Source organism: Scyliorhinus torazame, chromosome 1 (genome assembly GCF_047496885.1).
Source record: "Scyliorhinus torazame isolate Kashiwa2021f chromosome 1, sScyTor2.1, whole genome shotgun sequence".
NCBI classification, from domain to species: domain Eukaryota; kingdom Metazoa; phylum Chordata; class Chondrichthyes; order Carcharhiniformes; family Scyliorhinidae; genus Scyliorhinus; species Scyliorhinus torazame.
In genome coordinates, this window is record NC_092707.1 from 331,220,749 (window position 1) to 331,242,116 (window position 21,368).

At 49.4% G+C, this 21,368-nt stretch overlaps 1 protein-coding gene across 1 annotated transcript in view; it reads left to right on the plus strand.

The window, feature by feature from the left end:
• rps6kc1 (ribosomal protein S6 kinase polypeptide 1) overlaps positions 1-21,368 on the plus strand; it is a 225,286-nt gene that overhangs the window by 51,313 nt on the left and 152,605 nt on the right. The window contains exons 5-6 of the mRNA XM_072508923.1: positions 1,230-1,323; positions 19,593-19,652. Coding sequence (XP_072365024.1) covers positions 1,230-1,323; positions 19,593-19,652 — 154 coding nt within the window. The remainder of the gene's footprint in view (positions 1-1,229; positions 1,324-19,592; positions 19,653-21,368) is intronic.

Sequence of the window (21,368 nt, forward strand, 5' to 3'; positions counted from 1 at the left end):
AGAATGAGTGGGTTCTTTCAGGGGGTACCAGATGAGTGCTAAAGGTGTGGGTGGGGACCAGCGAATCACGCGCACATGTTTTGGGCTTGTGAAAAATTAGGAAAATTCTGGGCGGGAGTGTTCGCGGTCTTAGCCAGGATAGTGGAGGAGGAGGTGGACCCTTTGGTAGCGATATTTGGAGTTTCAGAGATGCCGGAGCTCATGGAGAGGAGGAAGGCTGATGTCTTGGCCTTCGCCTCTCTTATTGCACGGCGACGAATTTTGCTGGAGTGGCGGTCGGCATCGCCACCGGGGGCAGCAGCTTGGTTGGGTGACCTGTACGACTTCCTGCGATTAGAGAACATAAAATATGAGTTAAGGGGCTCTTCAGAGAGGTTTGAGGAAAGGTGGGGGATGTTTGTGACCGTGTCTGTGGGGCTGTTCATCACTGGGGGGGGTGAAAAAGGGGAAAAATCTGTACAGACTGTATAGTTGATTGTAGTGAAGCATGTTTCCCGGGGTGTTTGTTCGCTGTAACCTGTTTTGATATATGTTTGTAATAAAATGCATTTTTAAAAAAAATGAATAAAATGGGCAGTTCACTTCAGTGGTTTAAAGTATAAGCTGCCGACACACAAGTGTTTAATCAATGCTACTCTTTTTGCAGTTATCTTTTATGATTTTCCTCATCTTTTTCTTAGTGTCAACAGTTCCAAGGTTTTTCTCATTATTAGTGTTTTCTTTGCAAATATTAATATTTCAACATTGTTCAAGTGTTTTGTGTTGCTGAAATTGGGGTAGAGAGTGATTTGCGAGTACAGATGCCGAAGGGGTATGGCTGTCACTCCACTGACAGCATTAATCAGCGACTTCATATGCTGACCAGTTTGGGATTGAAGTTGCAATCGTTTGAATTGGTCAACTACACTAAGGGGAAGTTAAATAAAACTAAAAGGGCCTCGTCTGCCTTTTCAATTAAACATGAAAGATCCCGAGACACCAAAGAGATTTATTATCAATCCGATAGAGCCGTTTTACTCCCCATACAGGTTTTTGATTTTCAGACAAGTTGACCCCCCCAGCCAGTTCCAGAAGAGCACCGATGGAGAGCCTGCCCTCTTGGTTAGAGAGCCTTGTATGCAAGGATCTAAAATGGCTTCCTGGCTGTTCATTTTCTTAAAAAAAAACTTTTGTATGAAAATATGTGGATTTTTCTTTTGCCATGTTACATTTTAAATTTTATTTTTTAGGATGGTGAAGTTCACGATGGATCAGAGCTCATCGGGCCAGTGGATCCCTCTGCAGAGTCCCTGATTGATGGTTTATCAGATGGCAGCATTGAAGGTAAGCACCACTCAAAAGTCAATGCACGGATGTTTAAAAAATGGAATTCCTGTTAGACTCACACAACAGGTTTGTTTTTAAATGATGTCCAAAGTTATAATTCGCTCTCCCTTCACACTCTCAAAAATCACTTCTGTACTTAAAAGTCATGATGTGGAGATGCCGGCGTTGGACTGGGGTGTGCACAGTACGAAGTCTTACAACACCAGGTTAAAGTCCAACAGGTTTGTTTCGATGTCACTAGCTTCCTGAGGAAGGAGCAGCGCTCCGAAAGCTAGTGACATCGAAACAAACCTGTTGGACTTTAACCTGGTGTTGTAAGACTTCGTACTGTACTTAAAAGTAGCTGTTTTTGAGCAGCCTGCAACACTTCCTTTACTGACCACTGGTTAGATTGCTCCACCCCTAGTTCCACATGGTCTGCAGTCCAAACGTTGGCACTGAAAATTGCAGATGGGGTTCTGCAACTGGAAAGGACCCCAGTTCGCATAAGTCTTTTGTCTGCTACTTGTTTTTGGTGAGAGCTCTGGCCACTTATGTCAAGGCCCATGTGAAAATCGCATGATGTGAACCTTGCATGATCAATTCTGGGGAATACTGACTGATGGCTAAAATTTATCCTGTATTTTTACCCTCTGACTGTACTTCAAACTCAGACTAATGGGGTTAACTCTCTTCTGTTGGCTGGCTGTAAGGACCCAAAAGTGAAGTTAATTTTAATGAAGACCAAGCATTGCGATCTGAAATAAAAACAGATCGGTCAGCACGGTAGCACAATGGGTAGCACAGTGGTTTCACAGCTCCAGGGTCCCTGGTTCGATTCCCAGCTTGGGTCACTGTCTGTGCGGAGTCTGCATGTTCTCCCCGTGTGCGTGGGTTTCCTTCGGGTGCTCCGGTTTCCTCCCACAGTCCAAAGGCGTGCAGATTAGGTGGATTGACCATGCTAAATTGCCCTTAGTGACCAAAAAGGTTAGGAGGGGTTATTGGGTTACAGGGATAGGGTGGAAGTGAGGGCTTAAATGGGTCGGTGCAGACTCGATGGGCCGAATGCCTCCTTCTGCACTGTATGTTCTATATTCCTTTGAGTAGAGGTCCGAATAATCCCTGCTCACCACTAATCTCTGCCTGGCTAAACTTGTTCTGTCACTAAATAATGTCTCCTTTAACTTTTCCCACTTCTGACAAATAAAAGGTATGGCTATGGGTACCCCCATGGGCCCCAGTTATACCTATCCTTTTGTGGGGTATGTGGAACATTCCTTATTCCAGTCCTAAAATTCATTTTCTTGAATAAAGATGGGGAGACACCGAAACACAAACAGGAATCTCTGGAGGACCGTCATTTTCACTGTCTGTACCTTCCCAGCCAGTGATAACGGGAGCACGTCCCACCTTCGGAAATCTCCCTTCATTTGGTCTACTCGTCGGGTCAAATTTAATTTATGTAGCCGTTCCCATTCCCGCGCCACCTGGATGCCTAGGTACCGAAAGCTTCCCCCTACCGCCCTAAACAGCAACTCCCCCAATCGCCTCTCCTACCCCCTTGCCTGCATCGCGAACATCTCACTTTTCCCCATGTTCAATTTATAACCCGAAAACCGGCCAAACCCCCCCCAGAATCCTCATAATTTCTTCCATCCCTTCTCGTGGGTCTGAAACATATAGGAGCAGGTCGTCTGCGTCTAGTGAGACTGTGTTCCACCCCTCCCCGGACCAGCCCCTTCCTGCCCCTTGAGGCTCCCAGCGCAATTGCCAGCGGTTCTATGGCCAGCACAAACAGCAGTGGGGAGAGGGGACATCCCTGCCTCGTCCCCCGGTGCAACCTGAAATATCCCGATGTCAACCTGTTCGTCCGTACACTCGCCACGGGCGCCTGATACAGCAGCCTAACCCAGTCGATAAAGCCCGTCCAAACCCAAACCGCCCCAGCACCTCCCACAGATAGGTCCATTCCCCCTGATCAAATGCCTTCCATGCATCCATTGCGAACACTACCTCTACGTCCCTACCTTCTGGGGGCATCATGATCACATTCAGCAGCTTTCTAACGTTGGCCACCAACTGCCTACCCTTAACGAATCCCGTCTGGTCCTCCCCAATCACGTCCGGTACGCAGTCTTCAATCCTAGAGGATAAGAGTTTGGCCAACATTTGCCCTACTACATGTAGTAGGGAGATCGGTCTGTAGGACCTGCATAGCTCCGGGTCCTTATCCCGCTTCAAGATCAGTGAGATCGTGGCCTGTGCCATCGTCGGGGGAAGCGCCACTCTCTCCCTTGCCTCATTGAATGTCCTCATCAGCAGCTGCTTTTTATAAAATTCCACCGGGTACCCGTCAGTCCTGGGGCTTTACCCGCCTGCATGGCCTTCAGCCCTTCTGCTATTTCTTCCATCCCGATCGGGGCCCCCAGCCCTTTTACCAACCCTTCATCCAGCTTCGGGAACCCAGCTGGGGGTTCCGACTCAAAACAACCTGCTATAGAACTCCTTAAACGCCTTATTAACCCCTGCTGAATCCCCGACCAGGTTCCCATCCCTGACTTTCCCAATCTCCTTGGCTGCATCCCTCTTTCTGAGCTGCTGTGCAAGCATTCTGCTGGCCTTCTCTCCATATTCGTATATCGCCCCCCTCTCCTTCCTCAGCTGCTCCACCGCCTTCCCTGTAGTTAACAAGCCAAACTCCGCCTGTAGCCTCCAATGTTCCCTTAAAAACCCTGCCTCTAAGGTCTCCGCATATCTACTGTCGACCTGAAGCATTTCTCCTATCAGTCGATCCATCTCTGCTCTGTCTACCTTCTCCCTGTGGGCCCGTATCGCGATCAGCTCCCCTCTAACCACCGCCTTCAGCGCCTCCCAGACCATTGCAGCCGAGAATTCCCCCGTATCATTAATTTCCAGCTTGTTCTGGATTCATTTCCTCACCCGTCCGCACACCACCTCATCCACTAACGGTCCGACACCCAAACTCCAGTACAGGCATTGACCACCCTCCTTGCTCACCTGTAGGTCCACCCAGGGCATGATCCGAGACCGTGATCGCTGAATACTCGGTGTCCACTACCCCCGCCAGTAAAACCCTGTTCAAGATGAAAAAGACGATCCGGGAGTACACTTTATGCACGTGTGAATAAAAGGAGAACTCATTCTCTCTCGGCTGCTCAAATCTCCATGGGTCCACCCCCCCCAACTGCTCCATAAACCCCTTTAGCTCCTTTGCCACTGCTGGCACCCTGCCTGTCCTTGTGCTTGACCGGTCTAGCCTCGGGTCAATGACTGTGTTGAAGTTGCCCCCCCCCCCCCCCCCCCCCCCCCCCCCCCCCCCCCCCTCCCATGACCAAGTTATGCAAATCCAGGTCCGGGACCTTCCCCACCATCCTCCTTATGAATTCCACATCATCCCAATTTGGCACGTACCGAGCACCACCGGCAGCCCTTCCAGCTTCCCACTAACCATGATGTAACTGCCTCCCACATCTGCAACTATTCTTCCCGCCTCAAATGACACTCGCTTATTAATTAGGATCGCGACCCCTCTAGTCTTTGAGTCCAGCCCCGAGTGAAAAACCTGTCCGACCCATCCCTTCCTTAATCTGATCCCATCGGTTACCCTAAACTGCGTCGCCTGTAACATTGCCACGTCCGCCTTCATTCACCTCAAATGCACGAACACACGTGCCCTCTTAAACGGCCCATTTAGCCCTCTAATGTTCCATGTGATTAGCTTGGTTGGGGGGCTCTCCCCCAAGCCGATCAGCCATCACCTTTCTTGCGCCAGTCTCCAGCCATCGCCCCACGCATCCGCAGGCCCGCCCCCAAAGCAGCCTCCATCCCCGACCTCCCTCTTGTCCCCTAGCAAAAGTCCTTCCCCGTCAGCAGAACAGTGTTCCCCCCCCCCCCCCCCTGAATACAGCACTATGCAAACCGTCCCCTTCAACAAGCATAACATGTGCTCACCCCCCACTGCGCTCCGTGAGCCAGCCCGCCCAGCGATCTTGGTAGCCCATGGCGCCAGACATTTTCCCACGGAGAATCTGTCGAAGAAAGTTGTGCATTGTTAGTCTGAGGAATCGGATGATCTTCTACGGGACTGCTTAGAGTCAGTGGACTGGTCAGTATCTAAAAACTGGTTTGCAAGACTAGCCTGAATGAGTACGCCACTACAGTAACTGACTTCATTAGTAAGTGTGTTGAAGACTGTGTGCCAAAGAAACAAATCCGTGTGGTTTCCCAACCGGAAACCCTGGATGAACAGGGATATCCACTGCTTGCTGAAATCTAGGTCTGAGGCATTCAAGTCAGTCGACCCTGACCTATACAAGAAAGCCAGATATGATCTGAGGAGACCCATCAAAGATACCAAAAGACAGTACCGGACCAAGCTCGAGTCCCAGGCTAGCCACACGGACCCCCGCCGACTATGGCAAGGTCTGCAAGACATAATGGGCTACAAGATGAGGGCATGTAAAATCGCCGGCTTCAACGCACCCCTCCCTGATGAGCTCAACGCATTCTATGCACGCTTTGAACAAGAGGTCAGTGAGAGCGAGCCCTCCACCCAGAAACCTCGGATGAACTTGTATCTGAGATCACCATTACAGACGTCAGAGCAGCCTTCTCGAAGGTCAACCGTCGGAAAGCCACTGGCCCGGATGGGGTACCCGGACGAGCACTCCGGTCTTGTGCAAATCAGCTGGCGGGGGTATTCGCAGACATCTGCAACCTCTCTCTTTACAACAATCTGAGGTCCCTATCTGCTTCAAGAAGATGACCATCATCCCTGTACCAAAAAAAAGCCAAGCAGCGTGCCTTAATGACTATCGTCCAGTGGCTCTGACATCCATCATCATGAAGTGCTTTGAAAGGTTAGTCATGGCATGAATCAACTTCAGCCTCCCGGATTGCCTTGATCCAGTACAGCTCGCCTACCGCTGCAAGAGGTCCACAGCAGACACCATATCCATGGTCCTGCACTCTACCCTGGAACACCGAGATAACAAAAACACCTATGTCAGACTCCTATTTATTGACTACAGCTCAGCCTTCAACACCATCATTCCTATGAAACTCATCTCCAAACTCCCTGACCATGACCTCGGCTCCTCCCTCTGCGACTGGATCCTGAACTGTCTAACCCACAGGCCACAATCAGTAAGGATAGGCAACAACACCTCCTCCAAGATCATCCTCAACACCGGTGCCCCACAAGGCCGTGCCCTCAGCCCCCTACTATACTCCTTGTACACCTATGACTGTGTGCCAAATTCCCCTCCAACTCGATTTTCAAATCTGCTGATGACACCACAGTAGTGGGTCGGATTTCAAACAATGACGTGACAGAGTACAGGAATGAGATAGAGAATCTGGTGAACTGCTGCAAACGTCAATAATCTCTCCCTCAACAAAACGAAGGAGATTGTCATCGACTTCAGGAAGGGTAGTGGAGAACATGCCCCTGTCTACATCAATGGGAACGAAGTAGAACGGGGTCGAGAGCTTCAAATTCTTAGCCAGATCACCAACAACCTGTACTGGTCCCCCCATGCCGACACTATAGTTAAGAAAGCCCACCAACGACTCTACTTTCTCAGAAGACTAAGAAATTTGGCATGTCAGCTATGACCCTCACCAACTTCTACAGATGCACCATAGAAAGCATTCTTTCTGGTTGTATCACAGCTTGGTATGGATCCTGCTCTGCCCAAGACCGCAGGAAATTACAAAAGGTCGTGAATGTAGACCAATCCATCACGCAAACCAGCCTGCCATCCATCGTCTCTGTCTATAATTCCCGCTGCCTCAGAAAGGCAACCAGCATAATTAAGGACCCCACGCACCCCGGGCATCCTCTCTTCCACCTCCTTCCATCAGGAAAAAGATACCAAAGTTTGAGGTCATGTACCAACCGACTCAAGAACAGCTTCTTCCCTACTGCCATCAGACTTTTGAATGGACCTACCTCGTATGAAGTTGATCTTTTCTCTACACCTTGCTATAACTGTAACATTATATTCTGCAGTCTCTCCTCCCTTCCCTATGTACGGTATGCATTGTTTGTACAGCATGCAAGAAACAATACTTTTCACTGTATACCAATACATGTGACAAATCAAATATTGTTTCCCCCCTCCCCCCCCCCCCCCCCCCCCCCCCCCGCTCAGACACACATATGCAAAAGAAAACAATCCCCACCCAATTGACCAAAAGAAACACAAAGAAAGTAAAAAAAAAAACCTACATCTAAAATTCACACCTCCATCCCCCATCAGTATAAATGCAAACTTTAACTCTCTCAAATATGCGGCAGCCCCAGAATCAATACCGAGGCATTACAGATAAAGTCCAAAAACAAAAACGTTTTAACATGAACTCTGCAGCAAAGTTCAAACATCTCATTCCGCTATCAGCCCTTTCCTTCTAGCTAAGTCCATCGCTTCCTCGGGCGACTCAAAGTAAAAATGTTGCTCCTCATAAGTGACCCAAAGACTGGCTGGATACAGCAGTCCAAACTTCACCTTCTTCTTGAAAAGGGTCGACTTTATTTGGTTGAACCCTGCTCTTCTCCTGGCCACGTCCGCACTCAGGTCTTGGTATATACGCAGGATGATGTTCTCCCACTTACAGCTCCGTGTCTGCCTGGCCCACCGTAAAGTACACTCCTTGTCCAGGTACCTGTGGAATCTCACCAACATCGCCCTCAGGGAGTCCCCTACATGCGGCTTCCTCGCGCGCGCTCTGTGAGCCCTGTCCACCTCCAAGATTGGGAGAACGTCCCCATCCCCATTAACCTCTCGAACATGCCCGCTATACATTCCCCTGCGTCCGCTCCTTCGGACCCCTCCAGGAGACCAACGATTCTCATCCTGCCAGCGGGACCTATTCTCTAGGTCCTCCCCCTTCTCCTGGAGCCTTTTCTGCTGGTCTCTCAGCACCCCACCTCCAACTCCACTGCTGTTTGGTGTTCCTCCTGCTCGGTCAGTGCCTTCTCCACTTCTGGATTGCCCGATCTTGAGCATCCAGTCTAAGTTCCAGCCGAGCAATTGATTCCTTAATCGGGTCCAAGCAGTCCTGTTTCTGCTTGGCGAAACCCTCCTGTATGAGCTGCATCAGCTGCTCCGTCGACCGCTGCGTCGTCGAGCCAGGACTCCGGTTGCCCGCCATGCTTTCTCCCGCTGCAGCTTCAGTCGAGGCCTTCTCTGTTCGCCTATTTCTTCCTTTGCGAGCACTCCTGGTCCGCCTCTCCATGCACTGATGTAGGATTCCTCTTCACAATTACGTTCACCATCAATTCTCCGAGTCAAATCCGACAAAAAAATCGGGGAAAAGGTCCAAAGGTCCGACCCAAGCGGGAGCCACCAAATGTGCAACCTGCTCCTTCATAGCCGCCACTGGAAGTTCCTACAATTCATTTTCGGTTACATCGATGGCTGTATCGGTGCCACTTCATGCTCTCATCTGGACCTGGAAAATGTATCTCTTTTTTTCCCCCACTCCGTTCTCACCTTTACATAGTCCACCTCCAACACATCCCTTCCTTTTCTTGACCCCACCCACCCCATCTCCATTTCTGGTGATAGACTGTCTACCAAAAGCCCACCGACTCCACACCTACCTCGACAACAACTCCTCAAATCCCGCTTACTGTAAGGATTCCATCCCATTCTCCCAGTTTCTCTACCTCAGTTTAATCTATTTTGGCATCCTCATTCAAAGGATCATCCTCTGCCATTTCTGCCAACTCCAGCATGATGATTCTGCCACCAAACACATCCTCCATGACATCCTGGGAAATTCCTCATCACTTTCCCATGCAATCACAGAATGTGCAACATCTGCCCCCTTCCCTCCTCACCATTCAAGGCCCGAAATACTCTTTTTAGGTGAATGCAGACAGGGTGACCATTTTGAGGAACACCTTCACTCCGTACGCAGGCATGACCCCAACCACATTGTTGCTTGCCCTTTCAACACGCCATTTGCTCTATGCCAACAAGTCGGTCCTTGGCCTGCTGCAATGTTCTATTGCAGGCCAATGCAAACTGGAGGAACAGCACCTCATTTTGTGATTAGACATTTAACAGCCTTCTTGACTTATATTGAGTTCAACAGCTTTTAGACCCCTCTCCATCTTGATGCCCCTCTTTTAATACAGTATTGTTTCCCTCCCTTCGTCCGCACAGGCCATCTGACATGTCTTCTTAAGTTTGCTTTCACAGAGCACTGACCCGTATTCTGTTATTCACAAATTCTTCTATCTTTCTTTTATGCCACTATCAGTACCTTCTGTAGTCTTTAGCACTCCCTTTGTCTCGTGATCCATGACATCTGTCAAATTTCTCCTCAGCTCCCACCTATCCTTGATCTTTCATTTTGATCCACTTGCTCCACTCGATCTTAAACATTATAAAATTCATCCCATTTCTCCCTCTCTTTAGCTCTGTGAAGAAGAGTCATATGGATTCGAAATATTGGACAATCTAATGGAAAAGTTTCTAAGTATGGTAGCAAGCAGGAATTCCCGGGTGCTTTCCGACCTGGTGAGGCCATCACTGGTATCTAACATTAATTGGGGCACTTAATGCTGCCCCACTGGCTTCATGCCAGAACTGGTTGTCCCGCCAGCTGATTCACCTGGACCCCGCTTGGCACCTCCCAGTTAACAAGGTGGAGCAGCTCTTAAGCCGATCCTGCCGAACAAACCCCAGATCGCGTGCAGGTGATGGATGTGAGCGCACAGTCAGAAGACAGACAAGAGTCAGACTACGGCATAGATTGAGGAGCACCACAGCGAGTTATCATCACCCTCCTGCCTTGTATATTGACCTGCTCATAGTGCCAACACAGGCCCGTCACCTGGAGTGATGTAACACAGACCCTGAGAGGGTGGAACAGGGCGATTTGAGGGGTGGTGGTGGTGGGGTGCTAAGTGTGCAGAGAATGGTTGGGGAGGGGGGGGGCAGTGGGCAGTAAAGGGAGAGGGGAAAGATAACGGATGAAGCCACGTCCTATGAGAAGCAGGAAAGGCCAGACCCTCGCCGCCATCTGTCCTCCATCCTCTGGCAGTTCCCGTGGGTCCTCCCCAGGCTCATCCTTGAGCCCCTCATAGTCCGGCTTCTCCTCTGACGAGGCCACACGTTCCTCCTCTTCCACCTCCGCACGCTGTCCCGTTGCTGTGCCAGTTTGTGGAGGGCATAGCAGACCACCACGAAGTGGGCGACCCTTCGGGGGGTGTACTGCAGTGCACCACCAGAACTGCCGAGGCATTGGAACTGTCTTTTGAGCAGTCCGATACACTGCTCAATGACAGCCCAGGTGGTCACATGGGCCTCGTTATATTGGGTCTTAGCGTCGGTCACCGGCCTCTGCATTAGCCAGGACCTTAACCTTATCCCCCGAGAGCCAATTGGCCATCCTGGGGTGTCCCTTGAAGATGCTGGGGATCTCTGACTGCCCCAGTTGTGCAGGTTAGGTGGTACAGACTCCCTGTGGAGCATGCGCACACGTGCATGAGGTTCATGTGGTGGCCGCACACAAGTTGAACGTTTAGGGAGTGGAACCCATTCCTGTTCATGAAGGGCGCTTCCGGACTGTCTGGTGCACACAAGGTGACATTGTGCCATCAATTACCCCTGGACCTGGGGCATCCTGGCGATGGCGGAGAATCCGGATGCCTGGGCATCTTATTGGGCTTTACCCAGGTCAAGGTTTACAGAGCCAGCTGCCCGGGCAAACAGGGCATCCGTGACTTCGCAGATGCACTTGTGGGCTGTTGGTTGGAACATGCCACACGGGCCCTGGAATTAACCTGAAGCGTAAAGGTTCAGGGCTGTGGTAACCTTGACCGCCACCTGGAGCGGGTCTCTTCCATCGTCACGTGGTGCCAAATCCACAGAGACATGGCACAGGTAGAATCATAAAATCCCTGCAGTGCAGAAGGAGGCCGTTCAGCCCATAGTGTCTGCACGGTCCCTCTGCAAGAGCACCCTACCTAGGCCCACTCCCCTGCCCTATCCCTGTAACCTCACCTAATCTGCACAACCTTTGGCTACAAGGGGGAATTCAGCATGTCCAATCCACCTAACCTGCACATCTTTGGACTGTAAGAAGTCTTACAATACCAGGTTAAAGTCGAACAAGTTTGTTTCAAACACTAGCTTTCGGAGCACTGCTCCTTCCTCAGGCGAATGAAGAGGTATGTTCCAGAAACTTATAGCCAAGTTCCGCACACATGAGTGCGGCCTCAACTGGGACCTTGGATTCATGTCGCATTACATTCATCCCCCACCACCCAAAGTTGTGAAGGGGAAGTAGATTGGACACATAAGTTGCCCCTTAATTGGAAAAAATTAATTGGGGACTCAATTTTTTTGAGGCTTGCAAAATCTTACCAACTATCCTGCCTTGAGACAATTCACACCTCTTTAACCTGGGGTTACCCCTATCTTTGGATCGCTAAAGACTTAATTACCTGCAAATGCTCGCATTCAAAGCATTGTCTTGCATCTTTGACTTTGTCTATATATATATATATATATATATATATATGCTTCTGGAACATACCTCTTCATTCACCTGAGGAAGGAGCAGTGCTCTGAAAACTAGTGTTTGAAACAAACCTGGTGTTGTAAGACTTCTTACTGTGCTCACCCGAGTTCTACGCCGGCATCGCCACATCTTTGGACCGTGGGAGGAAACCGGTGCACCCGAAGGAAATCCCGCAGACACGAGGAGGAAGTGCAAACTCCACACAGTCACCTGAGGCAGGGGTTGAACCTGGGTCCCTGGCCCTGTGAGGCAGCAGTGCTAACCACTGTGCCACCTTCTGCACTGTAAATTCTATAATAATAACCACCGTGCTGCCCTATTAGTTACTGTTGGAGAAACAGTAGAAAACTGCATGGTCACTTAATTTAGTATTAGAAATTAAAGTTTTGAATCGGTGCAGTAAGGGTTAAGAAGCAGCTTGCAGCAGAGCACAATGTTTCAATCTATGCTGCATCTGAACTAGGGACTCTTGACCGTAGCACATTGACCGCCATGCTTAATTTAAAAAAAATCCTGCACCAAAATGTAGATTTCCTGTGAATGTTCGTCGTCTCACAGATTCACAGGGAAAGCACTTTACTGCCCTCGTGTGGAAGAGGGAGCGAATATTACTGCAACAGTAATGTGGCTTGGGCTTCTACTGACTTGTTTGCATTTCTCCTGCTGCAAACTATTGTTAAAAAACAAAGCTGACCTTTGTTTCTCACCTTTTTTCTTCTAAGACTGGCCTTGATGATCCTGATAAACAAAGGATTTGTTCCCCCCCACATTCCTCCACTGTGTTGTTTTGAAATGATGAAAATGAAGTTTTATTCTGCAAAGCTTTTGGTCTCTGGACACCGGAGTGGGTGGGCCTAATGGTATCATTTGCATCATCCCCTTACTCCTAACCTATCGTTACTTGGAAATTTGTTTGCGTTCATTTACCCTGAAGTAAATAATTACTCTTTGTCTTCAAGTGATCATCTCATTGCCCTTGCTTTGGTATGTTTTAAAGTGATGGGAGCTACTTTTAATTCAAATTATGCATCTCTCAGAAAAGATCTAGTCTAATTTACAATCTTTACCACTTGTTCCATTGTGGATCTTGTTGACTATGAACCTTTTATAGACCTATTCTTGAACACTTTGGTGAATCATTTTTAATTGACTTGGCCATTTCCAAGTTTTTGATGGAGCTTATTACCATTAATTTCTAAACACATTACCATCATGATTTCTCACCAAGCCCCTGTTTAATGAATATTAAATATCTTCTCGTATAGATTTAGCGGAATCTGTGTTCCATTAATTTGTTGTTTTATCATAGATTTATTCACACCTACCTTTATGCCTTAAAATTGTTTTTTAAAAAAATTGAGTCCCCAATTAATTTTTTCCAATTAAGGGGCAACTTATGTGTCCAATCTACTTCCCCTTCACATCTTTGGGTGGTGGGGTGAAACCCACGCAAACACGGGGAGAATGGACAGTGGCCCAGAGCTGGGATCGAACCTGGGACCTCGGCGCCGTGAGGCAGCAATGCTCACCACTGCGCCACCGTGCTGCCCTATTCCTACCTTTATACTTAATCATAGCAATGACCGTCTCCTCCTCTTGCATTTAACCGTATCCGTTTCTTTGATAGTTTTGCAATATGTTCATCAGCTTCTTGAGCTTACACTCCCTCTGTGCTTGTACCCTTCATGTTGTCAGAGCAGTACGCAAAGCATCACAACTTGGTCTCACCTATGCCAATCATTGCTATGTGAATTTTAGGTTTTTTTCGTATTCTTGTGGAGGCTCTGAGGAAACTGAAAAATTGTTCTACTATTTTTGGAACAGATAAATAAAATTTGTGAAATATTTTTTGTGGAATTGCATAGCTGACAGGGGCGGTGCAGTGGTGAGAACTGCTGCCTACGGTGCTGAGGACCCGGGTTTGATCCCAGCCCCGGGTCACTGTGGGGTTTGCACATTCTCCCTGTGTCTGCGTGGGTCCCACTCCCACAACCCAAAAGATGTGCAGGGTAGCTGGATTGGTCACGCTAGATTACCACTTAATTGGGAAAAAAATAATAATTGGGTACTCTTCCTTTTTAAAAAAAATAAATTTCTTGCATACCTGACTTTGATTTACACAGGGTGCAATTCTCCCGCTTTATTGCGCTCTCGCTCATGCGACACGAGGCCGGTGAATCGAGGGAGAGGCGGAAAACGAGAACTGCTCCAGGCGCCAAATGGCGTGCGATGCAACCGACCCGCTCTTATAGATGAAACCGGAATTCGCCGCAGAGTGGCGAGAAATCAGTTATCACCACTTAAGCCCTATTTCCATACAAGGAGCCACCCCATGTTCAATGGCCTCCCATCATTCATCGGCCTCTCCAGCAAGTGGTCACGCTGTTGCCGATCAGTACTCCTTTTGAAAAATGTGAACCTGGTGGTGGGCTGCTGCAGGGAGCTGAGGAGGTCAGCAGCCATCATCGGTCAAAGGAAATGAGCCTGGGGGCAGTGGGCATGCTCTGGGGTGGGGGTGGGGGGATATCCAGCCCCGGTCGGGAGTGGGCTGACATGGGGGAGGAGGGGGTTCCCTGCGGGGTGGGGGTGAGGGCCAGGCGTGCACTGGTCCACCGTGTCGATCCCTGTACTGTGTTCCCATACCGGGGGAAATCCTAGCCCCTGTTGGTCTCTCCCACTGACCACCCATAACTCCCACTGACCACCCATAACTCCCACTGACCACCCATAACTCCCACTGACCGCAGAGGCTACTGGCCGTGTGGTTGAAAGCTATTGCTAACAAGGACTTGGCAATTGTGGTTAGGTGAGCACTTCACTCATCCCAAGTGGGTCCCCGTGGGTGGGCGGGCCATGTAGCATGTGGTGCTCACTGCCTAGCATCCCAATCACATCTTGATGCATGGACACTGAGCTTGAACACTGCGGGAGGCAGCACCACAATGCGGCGGCCAACCTCCAAACACATCCAGGGGATGGGCCCCAGGCACAGGTTCGTTGCTGGGTGAGCGTGGGGAGGGCGTGTGGGGTGGGGGGGCGGGCATGGGATTGGTGGTCGGCACGCATCTTGCAAAGAGCCAGAGGCATCATGCTGGTTGCGGTGAGGTTATTTTATTGTTCCTCGTACAAGTGTACACCACTGCCCCATTCGCCAATGGTGCTGCCTCACTATCTCTTTCCTCTCTTTCCCCCCCCCCCCCCCCCCTCAGTGATCCTCAATGTGCTTGGCCCTCCTTGCTCTACCGTTATGTTTAGTTGTGTCCCCAGGATGCACATCAGAGGTGGTTGCAGCCAGCTGCTTACCTTGTCCTGTGGCCTTCTATGGCCCTGGCGGGCGTCCCCTGGGGCCGGAGGACAGTCCATAGGATGGGTCCGGGTTGTTACCCAGCTCCCCTTCTAAGCCAGTGTCCTGAGGGCCACCTCCGGACAGAGGCGCAGCTGGAATGAGACCTGGTTGCCCCTGGTTGCTCTGTCGGCCCTGGAGGCTCCCCAATGTCTGCACCATTGTATTGACCCTTTGGTGATGCTGATCAGTGAATGGGCCATGCTCCGCAGCGCCTCGACCACCCATCTGAGAGCGAGACATGTCCCACAGCAGCTCATCAAGGTTGGCCTGGAACTGTCTTCACTTGAGCTGTGGACAGTTTGCCGAGCCCCTCAGCCATGGCCGTCACCGACTGCACCACGCCATGGACACCTTCACTAATGCTGCCGACATTGTGCACCAGGCTCTCCACTGTGGTCGCCACCCTAGCAGTGTTTATGTCGGTGCCACACATTGCCGGTGCCATCTCTTGTGCCCGTAGCCTCTGGGACTCCTCCAATCGGCTATGGACCTGCTGGAGTGACACTGACTTTTCTCTCTGAATGTCCCGGCCGCTCCCAAACGTCTCCATCAACTCTGGGTAAACCGGTTCCACAGGCTCAACACTTGACTGGGGCCCAGCCCTGGGGGTTCCTACCTCCACCTGATGTACATCAGCAGTGGTGTGGTGCTCATCAGATCATACCCCAGAGGCCTTTCCAGTAACATTTCCCACTAAGGTGCGTGGGAATGACAGCTGTGACGCATCGACTGTAGCATCCTCTGAGCTCTCCTCCAAGGTGGTCTCATGGGAGGTAGGGAGGGGTGGAGCCGCCCCGGATCGGCTGTGCCGTCGGCTGGAGGACCTGCCGGGGAATGAATCATGTGGTCAATGGGAGTGATGCGTCAGTCTGTATGGCAATAACAACTCACGTGCGACAGTCCATCCGGGTGGGGCCCAGTGGATCCTCACCCCTGCGGCGTGCGCCGACCTCCGCATTGGTGACCGCTCTGTCCCCGGCCACCCCGGCACCTCCGGCCCGTTCCTCGAAGGTGGTGAGAATTCTCATGTCTGGCATCCCTCCGCCAGTCTGGGCCCTCTCCCGGTGATTGTGGGAGAGCTTCTCCTGTGGAGACAGAGAGAGGGCATCATTAGGCTCACGTGTGGGGTCACAGTGCTGGGGGTGGCAGTGTGAAGCGAGGATTGGGGTCAAGGAGGGAGCGTATGAAGTGTGGGTTGGGGGGGTGCAGATGGGGGGGTGGGGGCGGCTGGTTGGTTTGCGGGGGGGTGGGGAAGGTTCCTGGGGATGTGGTGCCAACTGACCCGTGCTGCCCAGTGCTGGAGGCCAGTCCTTCTGGTCACGCTGCCCGAGCTAACGGCCGCTGCTACCTTATTTCAGGCGGCACTGGCTGCCCTTGGGGGGAACAGGACATCCTTCCAGGCCTCCACCGAATCTAGGAGCCTCCGCAGATCTGCATCCCTGAATCATGGGGCCGGTGGTCTCGGTGCCATGGCTGCGAGCTGAGTGGGGTTGGTCTGTGCAAGTGTTCTTTAAGTGCTGCTCGACCTTATTGCCAGGGGGTGGGGGGGGGGGGGGGGGGGGGGGGTGGGGTGCTGGCAAGTGCGGTCCCGGCCACTCGGCGGCGTGAAGCACGTGGGGCCTTGTTAATTGAACCAATTAACATTGAATAGCGTTCCCGGCCTCGGTGGGCCGAGCACCAGGAAGCTCGCAAGCTCGCAACAGTTCCGCTCGCTTCCATACTTCGAAATCTTTCCGGAGAATCGGTGCCCACAGTCTTCCCAGAACTCAGCAATAACAGTAAAGTGGGAAGGTGGCTGGGCAATCCGTTTACATGACTTTTCACAATGTCAGTTTTAACTGAGCAGCCAAGCACGGTTGAAAGTAAACCGTGTTGATTATCCCAGCAGTTCTCCACCACCCCTGCTGCGCACACACGTAATACACACACACACAAGGAATTGGGTGGGGTGGTGTTTGTGCTGGTCAGGGGAGGAAACCCTAGCTTGGCCGTTGCTTCCTTTTAACGTTTTGCCATGGCAAAGGGTTGTGAGTGAGAATTCACAGTGCGTGATTGTACGCAGGATCCGATTATACCCAGTGCATTGTGTGGCCCCGCATGGTCTACCATGTTAATTCTTTTCCAGTTTTCTATTATCTCCTGAAATTATTCATTGTTATGCCATTATTGCATAGATGTTACATATGAACTTGGGTTGTGGTTAGCATCTACCAGATTTCTTAACTTAAGACTGGCTGACAGACAGAGAGTCTGGATAAATGGGTCTTTTTCTGGATGGCAAGATGTAACTAGTGGGGTGCCACAGGATTCGGTTGTTGGGCCCCAACTATTTACAATCTATATTAACGATTTGGATACAGGGATGGAAGGTTCTAGACCAAATTTGCAGATGACACTAAAATTGGTGGGTCAAACTGTCCCAATGTGGAAATAAGAACCTTGCAAATGAATGATAATCTTTATTATTGTCACAAGTTGGCTTACATTAACACTGCAATGAAGGTACTGTGAAAATCTCCTTGTCGCCACACTCTGGCACCTGTTCGGGTAAACTGAGGGAGAATTAAAATGTCCAATTCACCTAAAAGCACATCTTTTGGGGCTTGTGGGAGGAAACAGCACCCGGAGGAAACCCACACAGACACGAGGAGAGCGTGCAGACTCCGCACAGACAGTGACCCAAGCTGGGAATCGAACCTGGGACCCTGGCGCTGTGAAGCAACTGTCCTATATAAATGGGTTAGGTGAGGGGGCCAAAATGTGGCAGATGGGAGTTTAACGTGGATTGGTGAGGGGGCCAAAATGTGGCAGATGGAGTTTAACGGGGATAAGTGTGAGGTCATCCATTTTGGTTAGAAAATGGAAAAGTAACTTTTATTATGGGAGAGACTTCTGAATGCTTGATGCAGAGGGATCTGAGTGTCCTTGTGCATGAATCACAGAAAACTAGCATGCAGGTACAGCAGGTAATAAAGAAAGTAAATGGCATGTTGGCATTTATAGCTAAAGGAATAGAGTATAAAGATAACAAAGTGTTGTTGCAATTGTACAATGTATTGCTCAGACCGCACCTGAAGTATTATACACAGTTTTGGTCCCCTTATTTGAGGAAAGATGTAGTGGTATTGAAGGCAGTTCAGAGGAGGTTCGCTAGATTGATTCCAGAGATGAGGGATTCCAGAGATGAGGGATCTTATGAAGAGAGATTGAGGAATTTAGGCCGATCTAGAGTTTAGAAGAGTTGAGGGGAGATGTCTATGTACAACATCAGATCTTTCTAGGTGGGGTCACTGGATAATGATCAGGAATGGAGTTGCTCACTGATTACATCCCTTGTCCAGTGACATTCCAGCTGAGACCAGTTGACAATGCAGGTTTCAATTAACCAAATGACATCCGCATCCCCCTTCAGCTCAGAGCCATTCAAGTTTACTGATAAACTGTTGCATTCTTGACAATAGAAACAGAAATGTGGAGACCAACCAAATTAAAGCCAGCTTTCCAAAATTACTTTCAAAACCCTTTGCATAAAAGATTTACGGTTCATCACCTGCCGATTTTTCTCTCCCCACGCCACCCTACCCCTACGGGTAACGTTGGGTTCATCTGCACAAATAAATGGTTCAAACCAGATCTCAGGCATTTAAAAATGCCATCAATAGCGTGATGTTCAGTTTAATATGTGGACCGAAAATTCATGCGAGAACCTTTTGCTTGTGACTGAGTTCAGTTCCAAGAGAGGTTTTAGCACAGTCAGTGAACCAAAATGGACCCTGCATTTCACCACCTTCCTTTGCTTTATTGCTGCTACATGCTTAGTCTGGAGTTTGTAGAGCAAGTAAGGCCTCAGTTGGTTTGTGAAGGGGAGAAAAAAAACCCAGGAGAAAAACGAGAATAAGAAAGATGTTTTTCTTAATACATATCATTACTCATTTCAAGTTGGCTTTCATATAATGAACATCTTCCTGCTCGTGCTTTGGAGTAGCAGAGATCCCCACGTTTCTTAAGATTGGACTGCAAAGGCTTTGTTAACAATGACAGTACATCATCTGAGCAGGATGATTGTGTATTTAAAAACCTTGAACTGAAGAATGGTAGGATGATGGAATTGTGTTTGAGGTTTGTTCGCCTTATCACACAGTTAAAATCTCTTGATGGTATTTGGGAAATCTCACGGAGTAGGGTGACTGGTTCAAAGAAGCAGCTGCCTGAGAACAGGCAAGGTTACTCATCCCTCGCAGGAGTACACAATGTGATGAAGAAGAGGGGAATGAGAAGAAATCGTGAAATATTTATTGACAGATCGTCTTTAAAAATATTTGAAATGTCATGGTCAGTAAGATTTGCATTTGAGTAAACTGCCCTTTTTTTTGTATTCTAGCCCGAAGAGACTTGAGTAGCATTGACGATGTCACTATTAGTAGTCAATCAGAATGCGGAGGTAAGTTGCCAGAAATTTCTTTTATTTGTCGACAAGCTGCCATGTACAAGTATTCTTTCATTGATCTCAGAACGTGATGACAAATCAATTAGACCTTGTGACCTTTTACCGACACAGTTATACCCAGCAGAATGACATCTTGTCAGTAGTGTGGCGAATGCTCCTATTATAAAACCGTGTATCTATTGATTTTAATACAAACAACTCCGCTGGAGATCTGCTGGAACTTTTAAATGAGCGAATGACTAGAGATAGGAATTAGTCCCCGTGAGTTTTAATTTAGGCTGCAGGTATACTTGAATTAGTGACCCAACAGCAATCATCGTCAGTTATGTATAATCAGCAAATCCCGTTATCGTGCAGAATCACCTTTGTTGTGTTTTATGCTATAAACATGCAGCGCTCTGCTTTCCTGGATGTTTATTCTGAATCCTTGTCCTTCTGATATCAATAACCGTTATATTTAACATTTTAAAAGGCCATTGAAGGTCTCTTGAAATGTTGATTTTCATCCTGTACTGGGTTCAACTGTAGCCAGTCTGAGCCTGGGGTGTTGTGAGGGACCCCCTTGCGTGATCTCCTTGTTTGGCTACAGTTTACTCTGTGCCAGACCCGAGGTCAATTGTACACTGCTAAAGCACAGACTCTGAAGATCCACCCCTAGTCCAACCATCCTTCACACTGTGTCTAACTGAAAGAGGAACCTCTTCTGCCAAAACAAAACTTGCACTTCAGTATTTGCTCATCACAGTTGGACGTTTTGTGCACACCTATTTTCTATATTTCTTCCTGTGTGGAAGGCCTACCGTGGGGTAACTACGAAGGAAATGAAGTTGTTCAATAGCAAGTTTAAAAACATTTGTTTTTCCAGTTAAGGGGCAATTTAGCGTGGCCAATTCACCTACCCTGCTCATCTTTGGGTTGTGGGGGTGCGACCCACGCCGCCATGGGGAGAATTTGCAAACTCCACACGGACAGTGAGCCGGGATCGAACCCGGGTCCTCAGCGCCGTGAGGCAGCAGTGCTTTTTTTTTTTTTTTTTTTTTTTTTTTTTATAAATGTTTTATTGAAAATTTTTTCCCAAACAACAATTTTTCCCCTCTTACAAAGCAAACGCAACAATAACAATACAGAAATTTTAAACAATACACAAGTAACAAAACCCCTTTATCTTTGACCTAAACTAAACCCCCCCTCCCCCCCCCCCCCCCTCCCCCTGGGTTGCTGCTGCTGGTCATCTGTCTTCCCTCTAACGTTCCCCTAGGTAGTCGAGAAATGGCTGCCACCGCCTGGTGAACCCTTGAGCCGATCCTCTCAGGGCAAACTTTATCTGCTCCAGTTTAATGAACCCCGCCATATCATTTACCCAGGCCTCCAGTCCGGGGGGTTTCGCCTCCTTCCACATGAGTAGGATCCTGCGCCGGGCTACTAGGGACGCAAAGGCCACAACGTCGGCCTCTTTCGCCTCCTGCACTCCCGACTCTTCCGCAACTCCAAATAGAGCTAACCCCCAGCCTGGTTTGACCCGGGCCCTCACCACCCGCGAAATCACTCCCGTCACTCCCTTCCAATACCCTTCCAGTGCCGGGCATGCCCAAAACATATGTGCGTGGTTTGCCGGGCTCCCGCCACACCTCCCACATTTGTCCTCCACTCCAAAGAACCTGCTCAATCTTGCTCCCGTTATGTGTGCTCTATGTAGCACCTTAAATTGAA